Here is a 22,502-nt window from a genome sequence, read left to right on the forward strand (position 1 = left end):
TCCCTTTTAAAAGCAAGACTTGCTTTTATGACATGTCCCATACCTGCTTGTCCACTGTTGCTGGCAGGTTGACTCAGGTCCCTGGAAATGACCCAGAACCAGGTTCCATTTGGACCCTCCTGCTATCCTTTGAGATCTTTCCACTGCCTTCTCCCCTATCCCTGTTCTCAAGAGGGAGGACTGACTTGCTCTCTCTCTGCATACTGAGCACTTGGCATCAAGAGACCAGAGTCCCACCTCTACCTCTCGAGGGAAATCACTTCCCTTGAGCCTCAGTTTCCTCATCTATAAAGTCGTGGTGGTGATGTGATAATGTTTATTATTAAAGATTCAAAAAGAATGGTGTATATGGAAGCATTTTGCGCACAGTAAAGTGTTATGTCTAATACCTGAAAGGAAGACACACCCATCCAAGGACTTAGAAAACATATGTGCCATTTATTTTGTTTTATAAACTTTTGTTAAAACACACAAGAGTAAGAAATGTTTTTTGCTTCTTTGCCCCACTGGGTGGCAGTGATGGGGGTTCAGAGGTCGGCACAGGACCTGATGGACTCACACCCACGGGAAGATGCTGGTGGCCCGATGGGACACAGCTTACTTCCAGAACTGCCTGATGTGAATTTCACAGTTCATCCCAATAGGGGGAAATCACAAAGCAATTTGGTAAAGGCAATTGGCTTGGTCATCACAAAAAAATCTAGGAGCACCCATGTCTGACCCTCTTCTCTCCTCTGTCCACCCTCTGGAGAGCCAGTGGGCTCTGAAGGCTTCTAAGAGCTGGCTGCCTAGCAAAGGAGCTGTCTACATGGCGGAATCACAGGTCCGTACTTGCCCTCCAAACTCCTTCTCCATCGTTCAGACATTATGTTTTAGGACCACAACTCAGGTAGCAAAAAAAAAAAAAGAATCTCCACTGCAGTGTGTTCGGTTCAGGATCAGAAAAGTAAACTTCTCTTTGTTTTGTGTTTCCTGTATTGCAATAAAACTACTAAAGCAGAATGGATTTCTCCTCCAGGGTGGGTTAATTTGGAGACAAGGACTGACCCCTGGCCCAGAGGACTGCTGCTGTTAAAAGCCAGTTACCCCACTCCACCCTTTGCAAATTCCTATCTCAGCTTGTTCCCATGGTAGAGGCTGAGTGATACAGGTTAAGGGGGTGGAGGAGCAAAGAGTGGGATGACCACAGTGGCCAACAATTCCAGCTCTCCAACCTTGCCCAGAGTAGTCTGAGCCCCCTGGCTGGGATGTCTAGGGATATAGAGTGAGGGGTGGCTGAGGAAGGCTTGAGAACTCTGAGCGGGGGACAGTCTCTAGTGGGACTGAGCACTTGGCTCGGGGGAGTGGGCAAGGCCCTCCTGACAGCGCTGGAGATGCAGAGATTTCTCTTGGACGTACTCCCCCAGGACTTACATGCCTTGTTCACAAACAGGAGCTACGACTAATGGCACAATTGGGGGCGGTGGAGTACAGCCCCCATGCACTCCAAAGAATCAGCCCTCGGTGGGGTTAGGGAGCCAGTCTAACTGTGTGTTCACTCTCCCATGTAAGCACAGCTCTAGCCACAGGGCACGTCTCTTTTATTTCCACTGATGAGTTGCACTTTCTGCAATTTCCCCAAAGCCACTGAGATTCTACATGGATGAGGTACTGGCTGTTCCCACCTGGGATTTAATGTTTCCAAAATGCATTTCAAGTTTCAAACCCAGGCCTTCTTACCTGTTCCCTGCTTCCCCTCCAAACCATCCCACTCCCAGATTCCAGGAACGAAACCCCTGCCCCAGACTTGGGGAGTAAAGAAAAGGGATCCAAGAACTACGGATGTTCCTTGTTTATCACTAACAGGATCTGGACCCTAAGGGGGCTGGAGTGCAGCCTCGGGCTGATCTTAGTCTTGGGCATGGGCAGGACCCTGGGGAAGGGTGAGCCATTGGCTTCTGAAGCTGGTGAAAGGTGCAGGAAGTCCCTCCCCTGGCTCACAGTGAGGACACAGGAGCCCTTTCAGAGGTGATCAGCCTCCGTGGTTAAGAGCTCAGTTCTGATCCAGGCAGACTGGAATCAAGGCCGGATGCAGCCACTTACTAGCTGAGTGAGTTCCAGAAAAACCACTTCACCTCTTAGACCTCCATTCCATGTTCTGTGGCCATCTCTGGGTAACGGGGGGGTGGGGAGAAAGGAGATGATGCATGTCAAGGCCTCAGACAGTGCAGGGAATAAGGAAGTCTGGGACAGACACTGGGGCTGATTCTCCCCTGGATCCCTCTGACCTAAGGACTCATCCCCCATCTTTTCCGTCCCTAAGCCTCATCACTCACACCTGGTCTGCACCGTCAGCTCCCATCTGAGCTCCCTGCTCCCTCCCAACCTTCCAGTCCCTCTAGGATGCTGTCTTCAGCTTCTGAAAGCTCAGTTTACTCTGCACATCCCTCCTCAGCTACTCGTGACTCAGGTCCCCAAGTCTCAATGCCTCAGGCTGGCATTCAAGGCTTTCACACTGCTCCAGACAGCCTGGTCTTTTCATCGCCTCCCTCCCATCCCCTTCTGCTGACCTCCGGGCTTTGTCCAGGCTGTCTGCCCTCCCTGGAATGTCCCGGCTCACCTGCTCCACCAGCCAGAATCCAACCCCTCTTTAATGGCCTCGTGCAGTATCATCCCTTTCCAGATGCTTTCTGGCCCTCCAGCCCTCCCTCCAAGTCCCTGTTGCACTTGCCCAGCTTGGGCTGTTTCCTCATTGCTGAAAGCGTGTAGGGATCATCGGTCTGAGTACTGATGGCAACTACTCAGTATCTCCCAAAGAAGGGAAGAGCCGTGAGTTAGAGGAAAGATGGTGTCTTCCTTTTCTACAGCCTCCTACCCTGTGGGTGGCCCCAGCCAGTGCTTTAGAAATCTCCAGGAATAGCCAGGGAATTGTGTGCAAGTCTTCCTCAGCCTCAGGAGATGGGGCTTGGGAGGAACCAGGATGCTGAGGAAGGTGCATGGAGAGGAGCTGTGAGGCTGGGGCAGCAGAACAGGGAGGGGTAAGGCGCTGCGATCCGATGCAGCCTCGAAGGGCTCTGCGTCCGCACTCTGTGACAGCACTGGGAGAGAAGCACTGGTCGGAGAGGGGAGGGGGCTATGTTTAAGCAAGGTCCCATGTCATCCCCAAACAGCTGTCCTCTGGGGGTGAAGATACGGGTGAAGTGGCTTTGGTAGGAGAAAAGTCCAAGGCAGCAGAGAATTTTCCAGCTGGGGTCTCCCCACGTCAAAGCCCCGCCATCCAGAGCAGGGGGAGGAGGGTAGCAATGGGACATGGCCCGCAGCCCAAGTTCCTGGGCCGTTCGTCCTTTCCATTGCTGCTCTGAGACTGGCCCTGTGGTCACGACTTCCTTCACTGTGACCAAGGGAGCACCGGGGCTCTCCGAGGGGGGCGAGGAGGCCAGCAGAGCCTCCGGCCCCCAGCATCTTGCTAGATGACTTCCTGCTTGGTGATGGTTGGCTGGGGGATGGCGGAGGGGGGCTTGACGATTGTGGCAATTGCTCCCGGCAGGAGCTTGTAGGGCTCAGACCCTGAGCCACCTGGCGGAGAGGGCTGTGGAGTCTCAGGGGTGGCTGGAGGGACAGAAAGGCAGACAGGGGCTGCTTAGAATTACAGCCCTTTGGGGAATAAAGAGTCCTGGAGGAGTTCTTCCCCCCGTCTGAGACTTAGTTTCTTTTTCTATAAAATAAGTTAATTAAACTAGATAATCTCTAACATCTTTTACAGCTCAAATCTTCTGACCCTGATCATAAAGTTCAAGTTCTATGCAGTATGGAAGGCTGTGGCCGGGTCACGTTCTGTGGTCTGAGCCTTTTGCCTAGGTCCTGCCAACCCCACATCTCCCCCATTATTTACTGTGGAGACATGAGCTGCTTCTCCCAAACCAAATTCCAAGTCTGACTCTCCCCAAGGACCATGAGCATGTGACAGGAATGTTCTTTCTTGGAGAGAAGGAACAACAGTTGATAAGACCTAAGAGTCTGGCTAACTGGCTCAAAAAACACATTACTTTGATATTTAAGTGGATGAGTAATGGAAACGAATTGACATCACACCCATCACTTATTCGAAAGTAACTCATCCTGACTCACTTGGCCAACTTTACCCAGTGGGAAACTTTCCCAAAGAACAAACTCAATGCGATGCAATCTCACTTTGGTGGACCACCTCATCCCAACCATAATCTTCCTTTTTGAAGAACTTTGCCCAAAGACTAACTCATGTTTATGAGGTTTAACCTCCCAGGATTATCTAGCCCAGTGGGGGACATCCCCACCCAATGAATAGTCTCTCCCAATTGTCTCATGGATAGACTTACCCAGTTGGGCACCTAACAGACATGTTCATTCAATGGGCGACCTCATCCAATGGACGCCTCATTCCAAGGACAGCTTCATTCAGCAGAGGCTGTCAATCACCTCACTGAATAAGCAGCCATAACAAATGGAGCATCTCACCCCTCAATCCCTACCCTGGGGCACAGAGAAGTATTATATCCTGATTCCCGTCCTCTAGATGCAACCTTCTTGTGGCTCCCTTGTTAGGCCCCAACCTCACCCCTTCCTGGGTAGAGCCCAAGGTGCCCACCTGCCTGCGCCCTGGGTCGGGGCCACTCACACATCTGTCCATTGCTGAGGTGAGCAGGCATCGTGTTGGCAACAATGACGTTGGTGCCCATGTGTTCCTGCATCAGGTGAGGGTGCAGGGGATGATGGGCATGAGTTGCCTCACTGGAGGACCCTGCAGACACAGGAGGGGCTCAGTCAAGAGAGAGAGTCTGGGATAAGCCCTGAGGCACCATCTTCCTCAGGTGTGGCCAATCAGCCTGCCCACCCAATTATCAATAGTGCCCACTGGATACCTATTCCTGGGTTAGTAAACTGGGTCTAACCATTCCTATTGACAGTTTTCATGGGAATATTGAGAGGACCCAACAGAACAAGAGAATAAAAGTGATTTGAAAGAAACAAGAACACGTAAAGAAGATGGGAGATCATTTAAATATTATAATGAGTAGTGTATTGATTGAATGTTAACATAATGGATTGAATCAATGGCTCTCAAAGCTCCTTGGCATGCAAGTTCTTCAACCATTTGGTGTCACCTTACCTTTGGTGTCCCCCACACCTCTGCTTCAGCCATACTGACCTACCTGTAGCGTTTGTGTTCCCTGTCCTTCCCCATCACAGTGCTTTTGCTCATTTGTCGCTTCCACTAGAGATGCCTTCTCCACCCCCACCTCTTCATGTCCACATGGCAAAATTCCAGCTCAGACAATTCCTCCTCTGGGAAGCCTCTCCTGATACTTCTCACTCCAGTAGGAAGTGAACCTCCCCTTCATGGAATTCCCATAGTACTTTATCTGTAACCCATCTTTTGGGAATAAGCACTTTTTGGCTTGTGACCGTGATAACTACAGATTTACTTTTCTTCTCTCTTTGAGTGCCAAGCAAAGTCTCTGGAACTCAATAACTGCTTCATAGGGTAACAAGCTATGATCACTAATAGGACAATGATGGAATTTTAGGGCTTGCAACAGGCCTTTAAAGTACTCCTGTTTCAATGATAGGTATCAATTATTGAGCACCTATTATATGCCAGGTATACAGTACTTTTTATGTTTTGCATAATTTAATCTTTGCAACAATCCTTTAGGGTGGATATCATTATTATCCCATTCTACAGAAAGATTACAGGGAGAGATTGATTATCTTATTTAAGTTGATCTGGCAACAGAGTACAAGCTCCTTCCTGATCCCAATCTCAGTGACTCCTGGTTCATAATAATGCTACAGTAGGGTCCAAGTGAGAATGAGATGAGTCACCACATGACAGTGGGTCCCAATTGGGGGTGATTTTGGCCCCTCAGGGGATATTTGACAATGTCTGAAGATGTTCTTGGTCGTCATTACTGCAGGAGTGCTACTGGCATCTCATGGGTAGAGGCCAGGGAGGTGGCTAAACAGTGCACAGAACTGTGACAAAGAATTATCCAGTCCCAACTATCTGCTGACATTGAGACCTTGCCCTTGGCCATACTATCCGCAGTAACTGCGTCTCCTCCAAAATCTTGAGTTCAAGCATCCTTGCTCAGGTCCTGTCTCCCACCTCCCTGCTCACTTCATCCAGTACCATCACTGCAAGAATTCTCCGACCCTATTGAAGCTGTCAACACACTGACCCACAGGCTTCACTAATTATCCATCCATCTTTTTCTTTGAGTCCAGCCAAGACTCTGAGAGCCACTATTATCATCACTCCCTTACCAGCACGCTCAGCTCTCTCAGAGCTCCCCTTTGTGGGAAAGTGTTTTCAAAGGGTGTCTACTTCAATTTCCTACTCATTCCCTCTGTAACAACGCCCCCAATCCACCCTGGCTTCCATCTCACAGTCCTCTGGTGCTGCTCTCAGCAATACTGCCAAGATCCTCCGTATTGCCAATCCAGTGAACACCTTCCTCCCTTCCTGTAAGATTGAATTTAAATGCTCTGTCCGCCTTAAAATGTTCTCATCTCTTGGGTTCTGGAACTTCCCTGGCTTTTCTCCTCTCCCCCTGACCAGACTTCCTCCATCTCCTTCCATGACACCTGACTGCTAGAGCACCATGGGGCTGCCTTTCATCCTGAGCTTTGGGCTCTTGTTTCAGCAACAAACTAAAACTTCCGACTGCCTCCTTCACTCAACGTGGATATCAAGAGTCATCTCAAGCTTAATCAGAGTCTAAAAGGGATCTCTTGGCTCATCTCTCAGCCCCACCACCATGCCCAGCTTCAAACTGTTATTCCTCTATCTCCCTCATGTCAGTAAATCATTCCACCGGCATCCCTATTACTCAAAGCAAAAAGGTAGGTTTCACCCTTGACCCTTCCCTTCCCTCACTCCCCGCACATCCTGTGGGTTCTTCCTCCACATCAATGGCCAGATTGATCTGTGCCGCTAAATTTCCCATCATGCCTTAGTCTAAGCCTACATCATCCTTCCCAGAGTGGAGACAATAACATTCTCCGGGGTCTCCTGCCTCTACAGCTCCATCCCCACCCCCACCACTGAAATTCACTTTCTACCCAACAATTAGAGTAGTTTGTTTAAAACATAAGTCTGATTTTCACTCTTCTTACAGTAGTTGCAATGAGAATAAAATCCAATAAAGCCACATGCTTATGGTTTGGTTTCTGCCCAGACTTCATCTTCACCTCATAGAACTCCCCCAACTTTCTCAAACACACAGACCTTCCCTGCCTCAGGACTTCTGCATTAGTTACTCCTCTCTGGAATGTTTTTCTCTTAGCTTTTAAATGTTCTATTTCCTTTCATCCCTCAGATCTTAGCACAGAAGTCACTACTTCAGAGAGTTCTCCCTGGGCCAGCCTATCTAAAGAGACCCCTTTTCAGTTACACTCTATCACACTACCTGTTTATTTCAAAGTCTCTAGTTACCCTCTGTATTATATACTTGATTATTGTCTGTTCCCACAAGCCCTTATGCACACATTGAGGCACACACACTCTTGAATCTCCAGCACTTAGGATGGTGATTGGCACATGCTAGGCTCTCAGTGCCTGAATAAATGGGTTCTTGTTCCCACTTCCTCAGTGAGGAACCTGGGACTCACTTAGGGATTTGCCCAAAGCCACAGAGCGAAGAGGTGGTGGAGGCGAGAGGCAAGCCCCTACCCCACCCACCTCTCAGCCCCTCCTGTGCCGGGCACGGACCTCCGAGCAGCATCTCCTGCAGCAGGTTGTCGATCTTGGCCATGCCGAAGAGCTTGATGAACTGGATCTGCTCGATCATCTGCCAGGTGATGCTCTGCAGAGTGGGCAGGAGCAGGAGCAGCTCGCCGAAGCGGCCGCGCGAGTCGTACTGGCGGTCGTTGATGTAGTCCTCCAGGCTCACCTGCACCTGCGAACGCAGCCGCTTGATCTTGCCCGGGTCGCTCAGCCCCTTGGCATCTGCAACGGGAGGGGCAGGCGAGGGGGGCTGGTGGGGACCCAGATCTCCCCCAGCTCACACAGGGAGCTCTCAGCAGTGCTGGGATGAGTATTCGGGTCCTAGGAACCAAAGAACACTGGCACCAGCACTTCCTGGACTCAGACACATTTCCTAAGATGCAGAACTGGGAGAGGGCAGTGGAGGATGGAGGGCAGGACTTCAGGAGCATGCCCAGGAGGGCACCTAGCACCCTTCTCTTTACAGCTGGGGAAACAAGCACAGAGCAGGAAAAGGACTTGGTCCAGGTCACATAGACAGCTGTCGGCAGGGCTCCTGGTTCGCCGTTGAAGTCCCAGTATCCGGACCTCAGCACATGCTCCTTCTGCTGCCTTAGAACAAGCTCCCTGCTTCCCTGCTCCCATGCCTGTGTCATACTGGGCTGTCGCCTTGGGGTTCGATCCTCCAGGAAGTCTTCTCCATTCCACTTTCCCAAGTCTGCATTATGAGACTATTGGCCACATAGGTTATAATTGTCTCTTCCACTAGACTCTCTGTGCAGACTTTTTTGTCATACTAAACCCACCACCTAGCACATGCATAGCTGGTATCTGTTGAATAGATAAACTAGATGAAGGGATGGGAAATGGGTGGAAGGGTGAGTGAAACAAATAAAAAATTCAGTGGATCAATTCTAGATTCTTAACCTAGAAGGGGACTCAAGTGGTGATATAATAGTTAATCTCAGTCTTCATGGAGGTGATGCACCTATTTCCTCTTTTACAGACAAAGTCAGTGGCTGGAGGAGACTTCTACTCACACTTCCAAGCCAGGGCTCACTCCACTGAGCCACATTTGTGTGTTCTTTCATTCAGTCAACAAACATTCATTGCATACCACCCACATGCCAGGCCCTATACTAGACCACCTTCCCCTCTAAGCTAGGTTCTGACCCTGACTCGGTCCCAGTAATCCTGCCCATTTTGCTGAGCAATTCCTATTTGCCCAGCCCCATGCTGAACACTGCAGGGGATACAGCCTGGGCCAGGTTCTCAAGGAAACTAGAATTAGAAATCTGACCCTTCAAGAAACAGGGAGTAGCACCTGGTAGATAAGAACATGGGCTTGAGAGAGCTGGATAGTTGTTGCCCTTTCCTGGATGTGGAACCTTGGGCAAAGTAATCGATCTCCCTGTTTTCTTATCTGCAAAATGGGTCTAATGTCAATGCCTACCTCACAGGTACTGTGTTGCAAATAGTGATAAGTGAGATAATCCACATAAAGTGCCTTAGGGAGCATCCCGTAAACGATGGTCACCTTCCTCTTCTTAATAGGTACTACTGGGACCAGCGGTGCTCTCCATGCAGGTGGAGCCTGGTACTGAGAACACAGTCTGCTCTCTAACCTTTGGAAGCAAGCAAGCCTTTGGGGCCCAGGCATCTTGATATCATGAAATGGCAACAGGCTTTGCACAAAGACATAACTACAAAGACATTCTGTAAAAATGCAGGTGGACAGCAGTAGGTGGAGTGGGGAGAGTCAAGAGCGGAAGGAAAGGGCGGGGAAGCAATACCTTCATCCAAGGGAAGGGGTAGGAGTCTATGCTTTTGTCTGCAGCTGATGGGACAAGAAATAAAAACAAAAGCACACAACGACATTATAAAGGCAATTAGTAGGGACACTAAAATAGCAATGAAAATATATTAAGAGGATGGGAAAGAAGATGGGAATGGCCATAGAGAAAAGTGAAAGCCTCAACTAGCATAGGAGGAAAAATACGATCCCAAATAGGTAAGTAGATAACAGAACTAACAGATAAATCAAGGCCCAGCATTTTGTTTAGAGCTCTTGGGTAACTGCCAGAAGAAACAGTTAAAAAGAAGCAGAAATGGTTTCCCCTGGGGAGTAGGCTTTACAGGAAATGTAGGGTGGGGAAGACTGACTTTTAGGTGTGCACAGATACTATTTTGATATAATTTTTTGAGGGAAAGAAGAAAAGATGAAAGGAAAGGAGAGAAGGAAGCTAGGAGGGAAGGAAGCAGGCAGGAAGGGAAAGGAGGCAAAGAAAAAGCCGAGCCTCTGGAGGCTGTGTACCCTGGCAGGTCACACCACCCCTTCAAACTTCAATTTTCCTCCTCTATTAAATGGAGCTAATAAAAACGACCTCTCCTGGCTGTTGCATTAAAGAGATGAGGCTGTGAGCTCAGGGTCCGTAACACAATAGGAGGTTTGACAGCCGGCCTGGTGCATGAGGGTGGGAGGGCAGGGTGGGCTGTACCTGGGTCAAAGAATATGATGGCTTTGAGGCAGGCGTATTCATTGTCATCGATCTGCAGCTCCTGGAAGGGCAGCACCAGCTCGTCGAGGATGCGCATGGACACCCGGTTCATCTCTGCCAGCTCTGGGCAGTGCCGAGGGACGATGTAGTCATTGCCTGGGTTGGTCGGGAAGGAGAGTGGATGGGGAAGCCACTTTGGGGGTACCGCTCACCCCTAGCTCTGGACAGGCCTTACCTGTCACAGTGCAATGCAGCTGGTGCCCTGGGAGGAGGGCCCCATGGGGGTTAGCACACCCATTTTACAGATGAGGAAGCTGAGGCCCAGATTAATGAAATGGAGTCCCTAGCCTGGGCCTGGAGCCTGGCTTTCTAGGACCCTTTCACATCATCCATGCTCTCTTCTCCAGCAGGTCCCACAAGACCGCTGACATTCAAGGGCCACTTGGGAGGTACCAAAGCATTAAGGTTAAGGGCCCAGTTTCTGGACTGCCCAGGTTGAATCCCAGTTCTACCACTAACAACCCAGATATATTCACATAAATTACTTTCTGTGCCTCAGGTTTTTTGTAAAAGGGGGATAAATAATTGCTTATCTCATAGGGTTGCTGTATTAAAGGAGTTAACATTTTTAAAGTACTCAGGCTAATCTGTGGCCCATAGTGTGATCTATATCAACATCTAAAATAATAAATAACATGCCATGAAGGCACAGGTGACACAGGCTGGGGGTTGGTGCCTTTCCTGGCTGTCTCTTTTTCCTGCTCTAGAAAGCCCATCAGAATGCATGCAGTTTCCAGGGATGACCATGACTGTACTCTAACTTTAATGCTGGGTTACTTCAATTCATTGCATCCACATTTCCTTGCATCTGAGTGGAGTGTCCAGTTGAGAACATGGAAACAGGGCCATTCTTGGTCCATCTCACTCACCCCTGCAAGCTACCATGGAAATCTGTGCCTGCATGCATTCCACACTGGGCAAGCCCTGGCTGGGCAAGGCAGCCTCCTTACCTAGAAGCAGAACATCCTTGAACACCATGGATCGCTTGGTAGCCCCAAGCAGCAGGTGCTCACCAGCATGGGCTCTGAGCAGGGCCACCTGAAAGAGAGGGGATGGTGTCTGGCATCTGTGCCCTGGGAAGGCTGCACGTTGGGAAGGCTGCATCTGGCCGGCTCGATGACCCTGGGCCAGTCAGCTTAATGCTTCCCCTGCCTTTACCTGCCCAAACTATAAAATGGGCATAAGAAAACTGCTGCCTTCCTCCCATAACTAATGAAACCAGGGTCCTGGAAAAGATCTGGCAGGAACCTGGAAGGGGAAAGAACATGTGCTCAGAGCCTAGACACCAAATACTGACTCTGTCAAGTCGAGCAAGTTGCTGCTCCCCTCTGGGCCTCATTTGTGTGCCTGGTGAAACTGTAAAACAGCATTCTGGGTTCTCAGCAGAGGTTCAAAGGCTTTCATCAAACTCTCAAGAAAAGTCTATGACCCAAAAAGCTCCCTAACTGTGGGTCCTGAATTCCTACCTATGGGCCAGCTACAGAAGATTATGAAGAGTGTTTTACGTGCAGATTCTTAGTCCCTACTACCAGAGATTCTGATTCTGTATATATGGAGTGGGAGTGGGGTAGGGGGGGCAAGGGTCTGTATTTAACAAGCTTCCTCATTAATTCTGATATGCAATTATGTTTGGGAGCTCTGGAAGATCTCCAGCGCATCTGGCCACTCACATTGTAAGAGTCTAGGATTCTGAGTGAGTTACAAGAATTTGGACATGGATGTTGGCTTTTAAGGCAAAGGTGTGAACGCTGGTCCCTGGCCGGGGGTGAGCTTGACAGGCCCTGTTCCCTGCAAAGAGGCAAAGCAGCCTTTGAAGATTACAAGTCTGAGGCCAGGACCCGGCCAGCTCTCAGGAGGAATCTCCTGCCCTTTCAGAGCCATCTGCCTTAGTGCTTACATGAGGACCACAGGGTGGGCTGGTAAAAATAACAGCAGGCTGGTAGCCTCAAGGATCTTATCTGCAAGGTTGGGCGAGGGAGCTTTTTTCTAGCTGAATGAGGGAGGTTTTTCTAGCGGGCTAAAGTAGGAAGTAAAAATGCTTTTGTTCATCAGTTCATTTGATTGCTCTTTCTTTCATACAATGAGATGTTAGGTTCTTACTAAGTGACAGGTGATTTCAGGAAGGAAGGAGAGAAGGATGGAAGGAAAGTGAAGGTTGTGTGATATAGAGCAATGGGGCGAGGGGTCAGAGAAGGCCTCACTAAGGAGGTGAAACCATTCTAAGGCATGGGAGATGGCCGCACATGGTAAGCATTCAATATGTATTTGTTTGAAAGAAGGAAGGAGAGGATGAGTGGATGAAAGAATGAATGAGAAAACTACTAACTTCCTCTCCAGGTCTTGCCCCTCCTGAGCAGCCACCTGTGCTTACCTTGTCTGTCCCCATGTTAGGCCTTGGGAGGATGACAGGAAAAGAGAAATGGCAAATGGCCTTGAAGGTGAGGGGCTGCTTACTGTGACCAGGACCAAAGGAGGCCAAGGATGCTTTTGACTGAGCACATCCCGCTCGCTGGGCACTGGGCAGGGCTTTTCCCACTTACACCAGTGGCTCTCACACTGAGAGGCAGAAGACCTGGCATCAAACTCCAGCCCTGTAGCTGCCTTGCCCTGCAACCATGAGCAGGTAGCCTTCCCTCTCTAGACCCTAGTGCCCTTATCTGATGCCATCCAGCCTTCTAAGTTTCAATGGATTGAGGTCCAAAACAAATCAAGAAACAAACAAACTGGGAAAGTTGTTCCTGGGGCAACTTCGACAGAACTGGGGTGTCCTTTGGGAGACAATGCCTCCTGATTATCCCAGGTGTGCCCTACCCATCTCAGGTAGGATGGGCTCCTTATACTCCAGGAAGGGGGAGCTAGGGACCTCCTGGCCTCAGGTCCAGCTCTCTGACATGGCAGCTATTCTAGGGGGTGGGCATGTGGCAGTAGGGGGTGGGGTGTTAATGATTGTCCTGTGTTATTGGCCACCCATCACTGCTCTCTGAGAATGCTCTGAGCCCTAGCCAGGGAGGTTTGGGTAGGAAATAGAGGTTAACAATTGCTCAGCTTGGGGGTGTCTTGCTGCCCTGCTGAGCCCCTGGGAAGGAACAGAAGGGATTAAACATTAATGTAGACTCTCCAGCAGAGGGGACCAAGGCCAGAACACAGGGAGCAAGGGAGAAGGCAGGGGCAGCTCAGCCACGAGCCCCGCGCTGACATCCCTCCAAGGTGGGGAGGGATCCATGAGAGAGGGCATTCGAGGCTGAGGACCAGCCGAGCCGGTGTTTTCACAATGTGTCCCACTGTAGGATACTAATAGCTGTTCCAGGAGAGTCTGGGTGTCAGAGGGATTTGAGAAGCCCTGGATTCTACCAAACCCAACAGCTGCCCTGCCTGCAGAATTTCTCAGAAACTTTAAGAGACTGACATACATTGTCAGTCTTTTGTGCAAATGTGCAAAACGCAGAGAAGCAAAGGCCCCAGGAGCTGTGTCAGAGGCATGGTCCATTGGTGTCCCAAGCTTCCTTCAGAGCTGAAAAGGTGCCACAGTGAAGCTCCCCTTTACTGGACAGGGAATATGCCTGAGGAGGCCCAGGGGGCACCCTGGGCAAGAGCTACCATTCTCAGTATCTCAGAAACTCATCTGCCCTCCGACCACCTCCTGCAAACCCCTTAATTCCCCTGGGACATTTTTGGTATTCCAAAGAAAGTACTTTGGGGAATAAAATGCTGAGTTAAACCATTTGGTGGGATACAAGGAAGACCCTGATGTTCAGGAAGCTGCTGCCTGAGCACTGAGCAGGTGTCCCATCACATGATTTATGCTTTGTAAATGGTGATGTCCTCAATCTCCCAACAACTTGCTGAAGCAGATATTATAATTCCCTCTTTACAGATAAGAAAACTGAGGCTCAGAGAGAGGAAGTTAATTTGTCTAAAATCACATAGAGAACCAGCCTTAGAGCCAGAGCTCAAGCCCAGATCTCCTGATCCTTGGCCAGGCCCCTGTCAACTTCCCCCCAGGACAGCTGCCTGATGCAGCGGCTAAGAGCCTGGACTTTGGAGCTTGCCTGCCTGGTTTTAATCCCAGCTGTGCTGGATACTAGCTGTGTGACCTTGAGCAAGTTATTTAACCTCTCTGTGTCCCAGTTTCCTCCTCCATAAGATGGCAATACTAATAGTACCAACCACGTAGGGCTGTTGGAGGGGTTTGATGAGTTAATATTTGTAAAGCAATTTAAACAGCCCTGGGCACCCATGAGCATTATGTGTGTGTTGTTAAATAAAATAAAACAAGTCATCCAAGGCTATGTGTCAGGTGGGCCAGCAGAATGTCCACCCTCACCTGGTCATCCAAGGGGAGCTCACAGAAAGCGGGGATGTACTTGGCCCACTCCACCAGCACCAGCAGCTGCTCCTTCATGGACTCACACACGTCTGCAATGCTGGCGATCTTTTTTGCCCGAATGTCTCCGTTGATCCCGGAGACGGGAGATGTGATCTGCAGGGAGACAAAGGAAAATGCTGAGAATGGCTGGGCCTTCCCTGCCCTCTCTGTCCCTGCAAGGAGCCCCTCCCCAGACAGTTTCCCTGTCTGCAGAAGGGGAGATGGATGGTGGGTGCCTTCTCAGCTCTGGAAGAAGCTCAGGAGAAACCAGACAGAAGGAAGGATGATGAAGCAGGCAGAAATGAGGGAGGACATCTCTCCCAGGCCTTCACCTGATGCCTGCCCCTACCTCCTTCTGCACCTGCTCCTTAGAATCCTAAGGAACCCCTCAGCCCTAGAGGAGAAGCAGGGCAAAATCATCATCCTCATCTGATAGGTGAAGAAACCACAGCCCAGAGAGGTGCTATTATTTGTCCAAGGTCACACAGCAAGGGATTGGCTGAGCCCCAGTTTCTACTCTCTCCACTCTGTCCACTACTCTGTTCTCTTGAATGAAGCTGATCTCAGGCCCTCAGTGAAAGCAAAGACTCTGCTTGGCCTGCAGAACATAGGCTGCAGGATGCCCTAGAAGGTGCCCCAGAGTGCCAGACCTGGGTTCAAGTTCTGTGTTTGCTAGTAAACTGGCTGTGTGACCCTGAATTCAGTTTCCCTTTTGTGATATTCCAGGCCCTTTTGGCTGCTGCTCCAGGGCCTGGCTGGGGAGAACAGGGGTGGAGATGAGACTCCTCTTCAGTGTGGGGATTCTCAGGTAGGTGGAGGGTCACCCCAGTACCTGCTGGGACAGGACCTCAGCCTGCAGGAGGGCATTGATGGAGGGCAGGCTGCTGTCTTCGTAGCTTGACCTGCGAGTGCTGATCCGGTCCCGTTCATTTTGGACGGCTGCGAGGAGGCAGAGAGGTGAAGAGAGAGGGCAGGGATGTGGGGGAGGGAAGGGTTGCCCCATGACTGATGAGGAGTGGGTGGGCGCAAGGGGAGATAGGTCAGCCTGGAAAGGGATATGGCAGGGCTCTCCCGGAGTGGAGGAAACACCGTTGGAGGTAGGAGGGGGTATCCAGGGGCAGGGCCCAGACCAGAGCATGGGAAAGAGGGGAGATGGATTTAAATCCATCTTGTGAAAGAACTTTCCAAGTGCCAGAACCACCGCCAACACGATGGGATGGCTGCAGGAGTGATCTACCAGTCACTGGAGGCATGCAAGATAGTGGTGGTTTGGCAGAGGGCTTATAGTGGGTCTGTGTGGATGACAGATTGTTAAGCTCTCTTTTGGAAAAGGGTCCCTTTCTTGCCAGATAAAAGTGTATTAAACAAGCAAAATGAATTGTTCTGGGTGACATGGAAACGGCCCAGGGATTCTTGAACACTGAGGCGGAAGATGGGGACAGTGGGATCCGGAGGCCCCGCCCTGGCAGTCTCACCTACCAGCCAGAGCTGCATGTGCTCAGAGGCAGCAAGGAAGGGCTCTGTCTCCCTCCTGCCCCAGCGCTGGGCTCTCCCAGGTGCTCAGAGACCCAGGGCGTCTGTCCACCAGGCCCCACAGTGCAGTGTGCATCCCCACCTGAGTCAGTCCTGGCTAAGGTGGAGGAGGCACCTCCTGCTGCCCTGGCCCTTGGAGTCTGTGAGGCCACGCTGCGAAATGAGGCTTTGCTGAGGCTTGAAGGAGGGAGGATGAGACAGCAGGCAACATGGGCTCCTGTCTGGGTAGAGTTGGCCACTCACTCCTGCGCTGGTAGAAACCACAACCTCCTCTGGGCCTCTGTTTCCCCGTCCACACGGCTCCTCTGCAGTTTTCCCAACTCAGGAACCAGCAGGTTTACTCTCCCACTCCCTTCCTGGAATGGGAAGTCTTGCCCCAGTCCTCTTTCTGCTCACACCTCAAATGCTGTCAGGAATTCTTACAAAATCCAGCTGCAACTCCCCCTCCGGGCAGCCCTGCTGCCTCTCCCTGGAGGGCGCAGGCCCCCCGCACTGGTCACTCGGCTTCTGGCCTTGGGTCTGTGCACCTCTCAGCTGACAAAGGGGTCTGCTGAGACTGAACTCAGGTCATATCCCTCCTCGGCTCAAAACCAGTGCCCCCGCTGCCCGCGGAGCCGAGTCACACTTCCCTCTCTGCCCTTCACTCAGATCTCCCGTTGACTCACTGTCCATCAAGCCTGGCTCGCTGCTGTTCCTCAGACACTGCCATCTCCCCCAGGGCCTGGGCCGCCTCAGTTCCCTCTGCCTGGAACTCTTTCCCCACAGCTCAGCTTCTTCACTTCACTCCTGTCTTGGTGCAGATGTCCCCTTCCCAGGGACACCCTCTCTGACCGCCCTGTCTGGTGTGGCATTCCTCCCTCACGTTCGGCCCCTTGTCTGGCTTTATTTTTCTTCTTGGCACTTATTATAGAATTCTTCGTTCATTTCTTTACTCTCTGTCTCTCCATGAAAAGGAAAGCTCCAGAAAGCCAGAAGTTCATTCCTCTTGTTCACTGCTATAGTCCCAGTGACTAGAACAGAGCCTGGCACACAGTAGGTGCTCTGTAAATGCCTGTTGAATGAAAGGAAGAAGGTGCCGGATGGAGATGAGTCTAATGCTTAGCAGTACCCACGCCCTATTTCTCAGTGGAACCTTGACATCCCAGCTATCCAGCTTTCTCTTGATTTCACACATTATTGAAATCAGAGAAAGTCAAAAGTCTAAACAGAGTCAGTGGGGTATAACAGAGGTACCAAGGTAAAAAATCTCCTCTCCTGAGACCCACCCCCGTGGACAGGGCCAGTGCCCTGTCCAGCAGCCCTCCCAGCCCCAGCTGCAGCCCTGCCGGCCACCACTCCCCTCCTGGCTGCCAGCGCTGCCCGCACCCACCCGGGCGCCAAGTGGAGGCGGGCCGAATAAAAGGGCTGCTGTCAGCAGCTGCGGGCTGGGCTCCTCAAGGTTAAGCCGGCGTTATCAGTGCCCGGCGCGAGCTCAGTCACGGAATGATGTTTTCCAAATGTTTGCTCAGTATTAGTGGGGTCGGGGACCTAATGTAACTTCTATTGAATATTAACTGGCCAGGGCAGAGGCGGAGAGGAGGATGAGTCTGTCTTCCCAGAGAACCGCTGCATGGAGGCCTGTGGGGGGCTGGGCAGGGGGTCCAGGGAAGGGTCCATCAGACAGCGGCCAGCCCATGGCCAACCTGAGCCTCTCACACCCCCCACCAGGCTGCCTGGGCTGCGTTCCGATGGCAGCAGCTGGGCATTTGTCTTGGGTCTGCCAGCTTCGGCCCATGTGGGTGTCGTCTCCCTGGCCTTTTGTAATAGGAAAGAATTTATGACCTGCTATTGGGCCCACTGGCCACCAGATTTCTCTCCAGAATTTTTGTCCCCTCAGGGGACCCACTTCTGGCCACCATCCTCTGGTGAAGACTGACATGCCCATGAGATTTGCAGCCCTTCCTGGGCTCAAGAGGAAGTTTCGGGAATCTAGACCAGAGAAGAGGCCTCTCAAGCTGATTGCTACCTGTTTCAATCCCGGTCTGCTCAGCTCGGCGGGCCTGAGTTCTCACCCTAACTCACCCTTGACCAAAGCATGTCACCTTTTTGACCTCAGTTTCCCCATCTGTAACGTGGGGAGGGGGTAGATTGGATGACCTCGTCTACACCTGGCTGGTCTATAAATCCTGTATTTGCAGCCCAGGCCTTCCTGTCCTAAGGGACTGCTTTTGGGTTTGAATCCCAGACTCCTCCTAAGGCCATGAAGGAAGAGAAATGAAAACTTGTCCCAGTCTCCTGATCACTGAGGCTTCCATTGAGACTCTGTTGGCTTGGGGAACTTCCCTCCAGGCTGAGTGGGGTACTGGGTATAAAGCCTAGGGAAGGCTAGTAACACCCTCACTTCCCAGAGCCTGACCGCAGTGGCGAATGAACACTTTGCTCCCCCGGCCTGTTCTCACAGCAGCCAAGCAGCTGCAGGTGTCATGCTGTCCCGGCCAACCCAGGCATGTGCATAAGCACTAACATTCTCAGCCACACTCACTTGCCATCAGCCAGTCCTCCTAGCCTCCTGGCATAATGCCACCTTCCCTGAGCCAAGGAGCAATGACAATTTTCAACACAAAGCTGAGGCAGAATGGCCTGGGGCTCTCAGCCCCATCCGGGCACCGGGATATGGGCTGCCACCTCCTCAGCTCAGGCGCAGGACCTGGGAACAAACACACATGCCCCAGTGGGCAGGTGGGAGGGATTATTATCAACTCCCTCATTTTATTGATGGGAAAACTGGAGACAGAGGTCAGACACTTCCCTGAAGTGATACATGTGAAAATGACTCTGGTTGTTTAACAAGAGACATATATGAGGGCTCACCATGGGCAGGACCAGCACGTACAGCCTAGGAAGGCTGCCAACCCTTTTCCCACCTGCCTGTCACCAGGCCCGAAATTTTAACATGGGAGTTTCACGCTCTCAAACCCAGCATCTTAAACTATTAGGATAATAGTCACTGACCATTAGAACCACAGACTGTTAGGCCCTTGGACTATAGATTTCCATCTTTTCCTGCCTCTGGAGGTTCATACATGTGTTACATTCCCATTTCTAATGTTTCTTATTCACAGGATGCTTCCCACTTTGGAGGTGAGAGTGGGTGAGAAAGACTTAATCCCACTGAAAACTAGGTGGGGGGCATTTGCCCTTTGTAAAAGCTCCTCCGCCACTGAGAACCACGGAGATCTGGGTGCTGGGACTGTGGTGTTGAGAGCAGGAGGGGCCGTGGAGACCACCTTCCTCAGGGCCAGCACGCCCAGGCTTCCCAATAAGACTCATGAGCTCAAACCAAGGCTCTAAAGGGATGAGACACATAAGAGATTTCCTAGGAAGGAGGCTGAGAAAACGGGCGCCAAGCAGTGGAGGGGAGGCTGCTGAAGCCAATGTGCGCACATGCACAGGGCTAGACCGAGGTTGGGCGGATGTGCCACAGCTGCAGGCCAGAAGTGAAGGTCCCGGGGCTGATCCCAGAGCTGGAAAGTTGAGTTGAGGGGAGAAGGAAAGGAAGAGATTTGAAAATGAACTCAAGCCTCTCTAAGAAGCAGTTAAAGGATTTTTGCTTCATGGCATTGGGCTGAAAACATTTTAAACGTCCCTGAAGTCTAGAGGGCATAAAGGAGGCAGCCCTGAGCTTGAATCCCAAGTTCTGGGCTCAAACCTGGGGTCTTCCATTGACCAGCTGTGGGGACCTGGGGAGTTGCTGAACCATTCTTGGCCTCAGTTCCCTCATCCACGACAAGGGGGAATAATAACAGTGCCAGCCACATATGTTGTCATGAGAATGAAAGGAACTGTCAGTCATGGAAAAGCGCAGCCCAGTGATTGGAATCTGCTGGAAGCAGGAGCCTGGAGAGGGTTTGAGCGATGCAGTGTTCCCCTCTTCCCCTCCTTCTGCACCCAGGAAGAGCCTGTTGCCCCATTCCCACTCCCTCGGAGGTGAAAACCTCAGCTCACCTGATGCTCAAGACCTGGGCCACTTGTCCCTGGGACAGGAAGCTCAGAAACAGGACCCGTCCCTACCTCCCATCCACATTTGCTGAGTCTGTGTGATGGGTACATGGACGTTTGCAAGGTCATTCTCTATACTTCCCCTAATGTTTGAAATCATACATTAAGAATAAAAGACCCAACGTGTCTGCCTGGTAGTGGTGAAGGCAGAGTAGGGGTTGCTGGGAAGCTGAGTAGCTGAGAGTGGGAGCTTATCTCTTCAAATCTTTTTCAAGACCAAGCCCAGCCCCTCCCTGTGGCCAGATTTCCAGGCCCTTCCTTTTCTCAGCCAGCAGCCAGTCACCCTGGAGCCTGTCACCCAGTCATAAAGTAGTGCCTGTGGTTGTAAATGACTGCGGGAGCTGTGGGTGTGGGTGGGGCAGTGAGGCGGTAGGGCAGGGCTGGAGCTCACCTTCCTTTTTCATGCCAGCCCGGAAGCACTTCTTGAGCCTGCAGTAGCGGCACTGGTTCCTCTTGTCTTTGTCCACCACGCACTGTCGGCTAAATCTGGGGAGGGCTTGGGTAGTTGGATGGAGAAGGAACAGCCCTTTCCCTCCCCATACGGAACTAGAACCCTGCCGTCTGGTTGACCCCCCGCCGCATTGCCCCAACCCTTCATCCCAGGAGTTCTCATGTTCACCGTGAGAAAAGCCCTATAGACTCTAAGTCCAACCCTGTACTATAAAACAGGGGGACACAGGTTCGGAGAGGTGACACATGGCCCTGGACCACTTGGCCTGCTGTTAGAGATGAGTTGGGAGCCCTAGTCCCTTGAATGCCAGGGCACTGCCATTTCTCCCACATCCTATAGAAGCCCAGAGCCCAGCACAGGCTCCTGGTTTTTTCTGAGTCAATACTTGGTCCACATGAGCCATTCTCTGGGGAAGGATTGTAAGTACAGGCAGTGCCCCGTTGTGGTTATGGCTGGGACCCTGAATGTCAATCCAGGCTGTGCCACTGATTCAAGCTGGATGACGTTGGGCAAATTTCTAGCCCTCTCCAAGCCACAGCTCCCTCACCTATAAAATGGGAATACCAGAAACCACCTCAGAGGGCTGCTGACGGGTGAAAATGAGATAATACATGGATGGGGCTTGGCACAGTATTTGTACATGGAGAATGCTCATAACTGACAGCTGCTATTATTTTATTATTGTTGCTACTCATAATGGGAGATGACTTCAAAGGAGAGATCTCCAAGGCTTTGGGAAGCTCTGAAGGTAGGTGGGAAGGCCTGGGGCCAATCCCCTATTTACCCTAGAAAAAGCACTAGATTGGGAGATGGACCCCACCCTCTGAGGCTTCAGAAGAAATCTGATCCTAGCCTCATGGATCCTCATTTACTAAATGGGAAAAATAACAATGGGCTTATGGGGATGGTTAAATATAAGCAAAGACACAGTATGGTGCCTGGCATATAGCAAGTGCTCAAATAAAGGGCAGCTGACAGCTTTATGATCAGTAAATAAGGTTCCTGGAATAGGTGTTCTCTTCTTGATCCACAGGCCTGAGAAACCAGAGGTGGCTTGGAGGCCTTGAAGGATAGGTGCCTCTGAGCCCTAACCACAGAGAAGACAGACCCTGGGGGACATTCCTGGCTCAAGTGTACCCATTTCCCTGCTGGCGCAGGGGCTGCTCACCTGCAGGAGTACATGTGGTTCTTCCTCACGCTCCTCCGGAAGAAGCCCTTGCAGCCATCACAGCTTGAGGCGCCGTAGTGTTTGCCTGTGGCCCGGTCCCCGCAGATAGCACACAGGGCGCTGACCCCCAGGCTGTTGGTCACGTTGAGGTTAGCACCTTCTGATGGGGATGTGTCTGCACCAGAAAAGAGTGAGGACTCAGGAGCCAAAAGTCACCTTCCAGAGGCCCTGCCTTCCTGATGGTTTAGATTCAGAAACCAATATGAGTGTTGTGCGATCTCCTGAAGGCTTCAGCTTCCGCCAGAGCTGGGTGCTATTCCCTCTCTTTCAATGACCTTGAGCAAGTCCCTTGACATTTTGAAACCGCCATTTTGCATTTATAACCTAGGGGTGGTTGTGACACTGAATTCATTGCATCGTTTGCAAGAGTCTGCTTCTCCCCATGGAGGACATTGCTAGCCCCAGCTTTCTCTGGGAAATAATGAAAAACTGGTCACCTCCTAGGATGCATCTGACCCATACAGACCCTGAATGACTGGGCAGAGGGGGCTGTGGAAGAGACAGATACTCCCCCAGCATCTGCCCAGACCCAGGTCCTGTCCATTTCTCACTGGGTTTCTAGGGTTGAATGGGTCTCATTTGGTACCAGGGGCCCCACAAACTCA

At 51.2% G+C, this 22,502-nt stretch overlaps 1 protein-coding gene across 5 annotated transcripts in view; it reads right to left on the reverse strand.

Annotated features, from left to right (window-relative positions):
• Positions 1 to 418: 418 nt before the first annotated feature.
• The window catches only part of HNF4A (hepatocyte nuclear factor 4 alpha), a 59,144-nt gene continuing 37,060 nt past the window's right edge, over positions 419 to 22,502 (reverse strand). For 2 of the 5 annotated variants that reach the window (XM_017677791.3, XM_017677787.3), the window contains exons 2-10: positions 21,838 to 22,012; positions 20,610 to 20,704; positions 15,480 to 15,586; positions 14,606 to 14,761; positions 11,232 to 11,319; positions 10,222 to 10,377; positions 7,700 to 7,966; positions 4,604 to 4,756; positions 419 to 3,588 (exon numbers count right to left, since the gene is read on the reverse strand). In XM_017677791.3, coding sequence (XP_017533280.1) covers positions 3,446 to 3,588; positions 4,604 to 4,756; positions 7,700 to 7,966; positions 10,222 to 10,377; positions 11,232 to 11,319; positions 14,606 to 14,761; positions 15,480 to 15,586; positions 20,610 to 20,704; positions 21,838 to 22,012 — 1,340 coding nt within the window. In that variant the 3' untranslated portion in view covers positions 419 to 3,445. The remainder of the gene's footprint in view (positions 3,589 to 4,603; positions 4,757 to 7,699; positions 7,967 to 10,221; positions 10,378 to 11,231; positions 11,320 to 14,605; positions 14,762 to 15,479; positions 15,587 to 20,609; positions 20,705 to 21,837; positions 22,013 to 22,502) is intronic. The other 3 variants (XM_017677789.3, XM_017677790.3, XM_017677788.3) reach the window with 3 other exon arrangements.

The sequence above is a fragment of the Manis javanica genome, chromosome 5 (assembly GCF_040802235.1).
Source record: "Manis javanica isolate MJ-LG chromosome 5, MJ_LKY, whole genome shotgun sequence".
Lineage (NCBI taxonomy): Eukaryota > Metazoa > Chordata > Mammalia > Pholidota > Manidae > Manis > Manis javanica.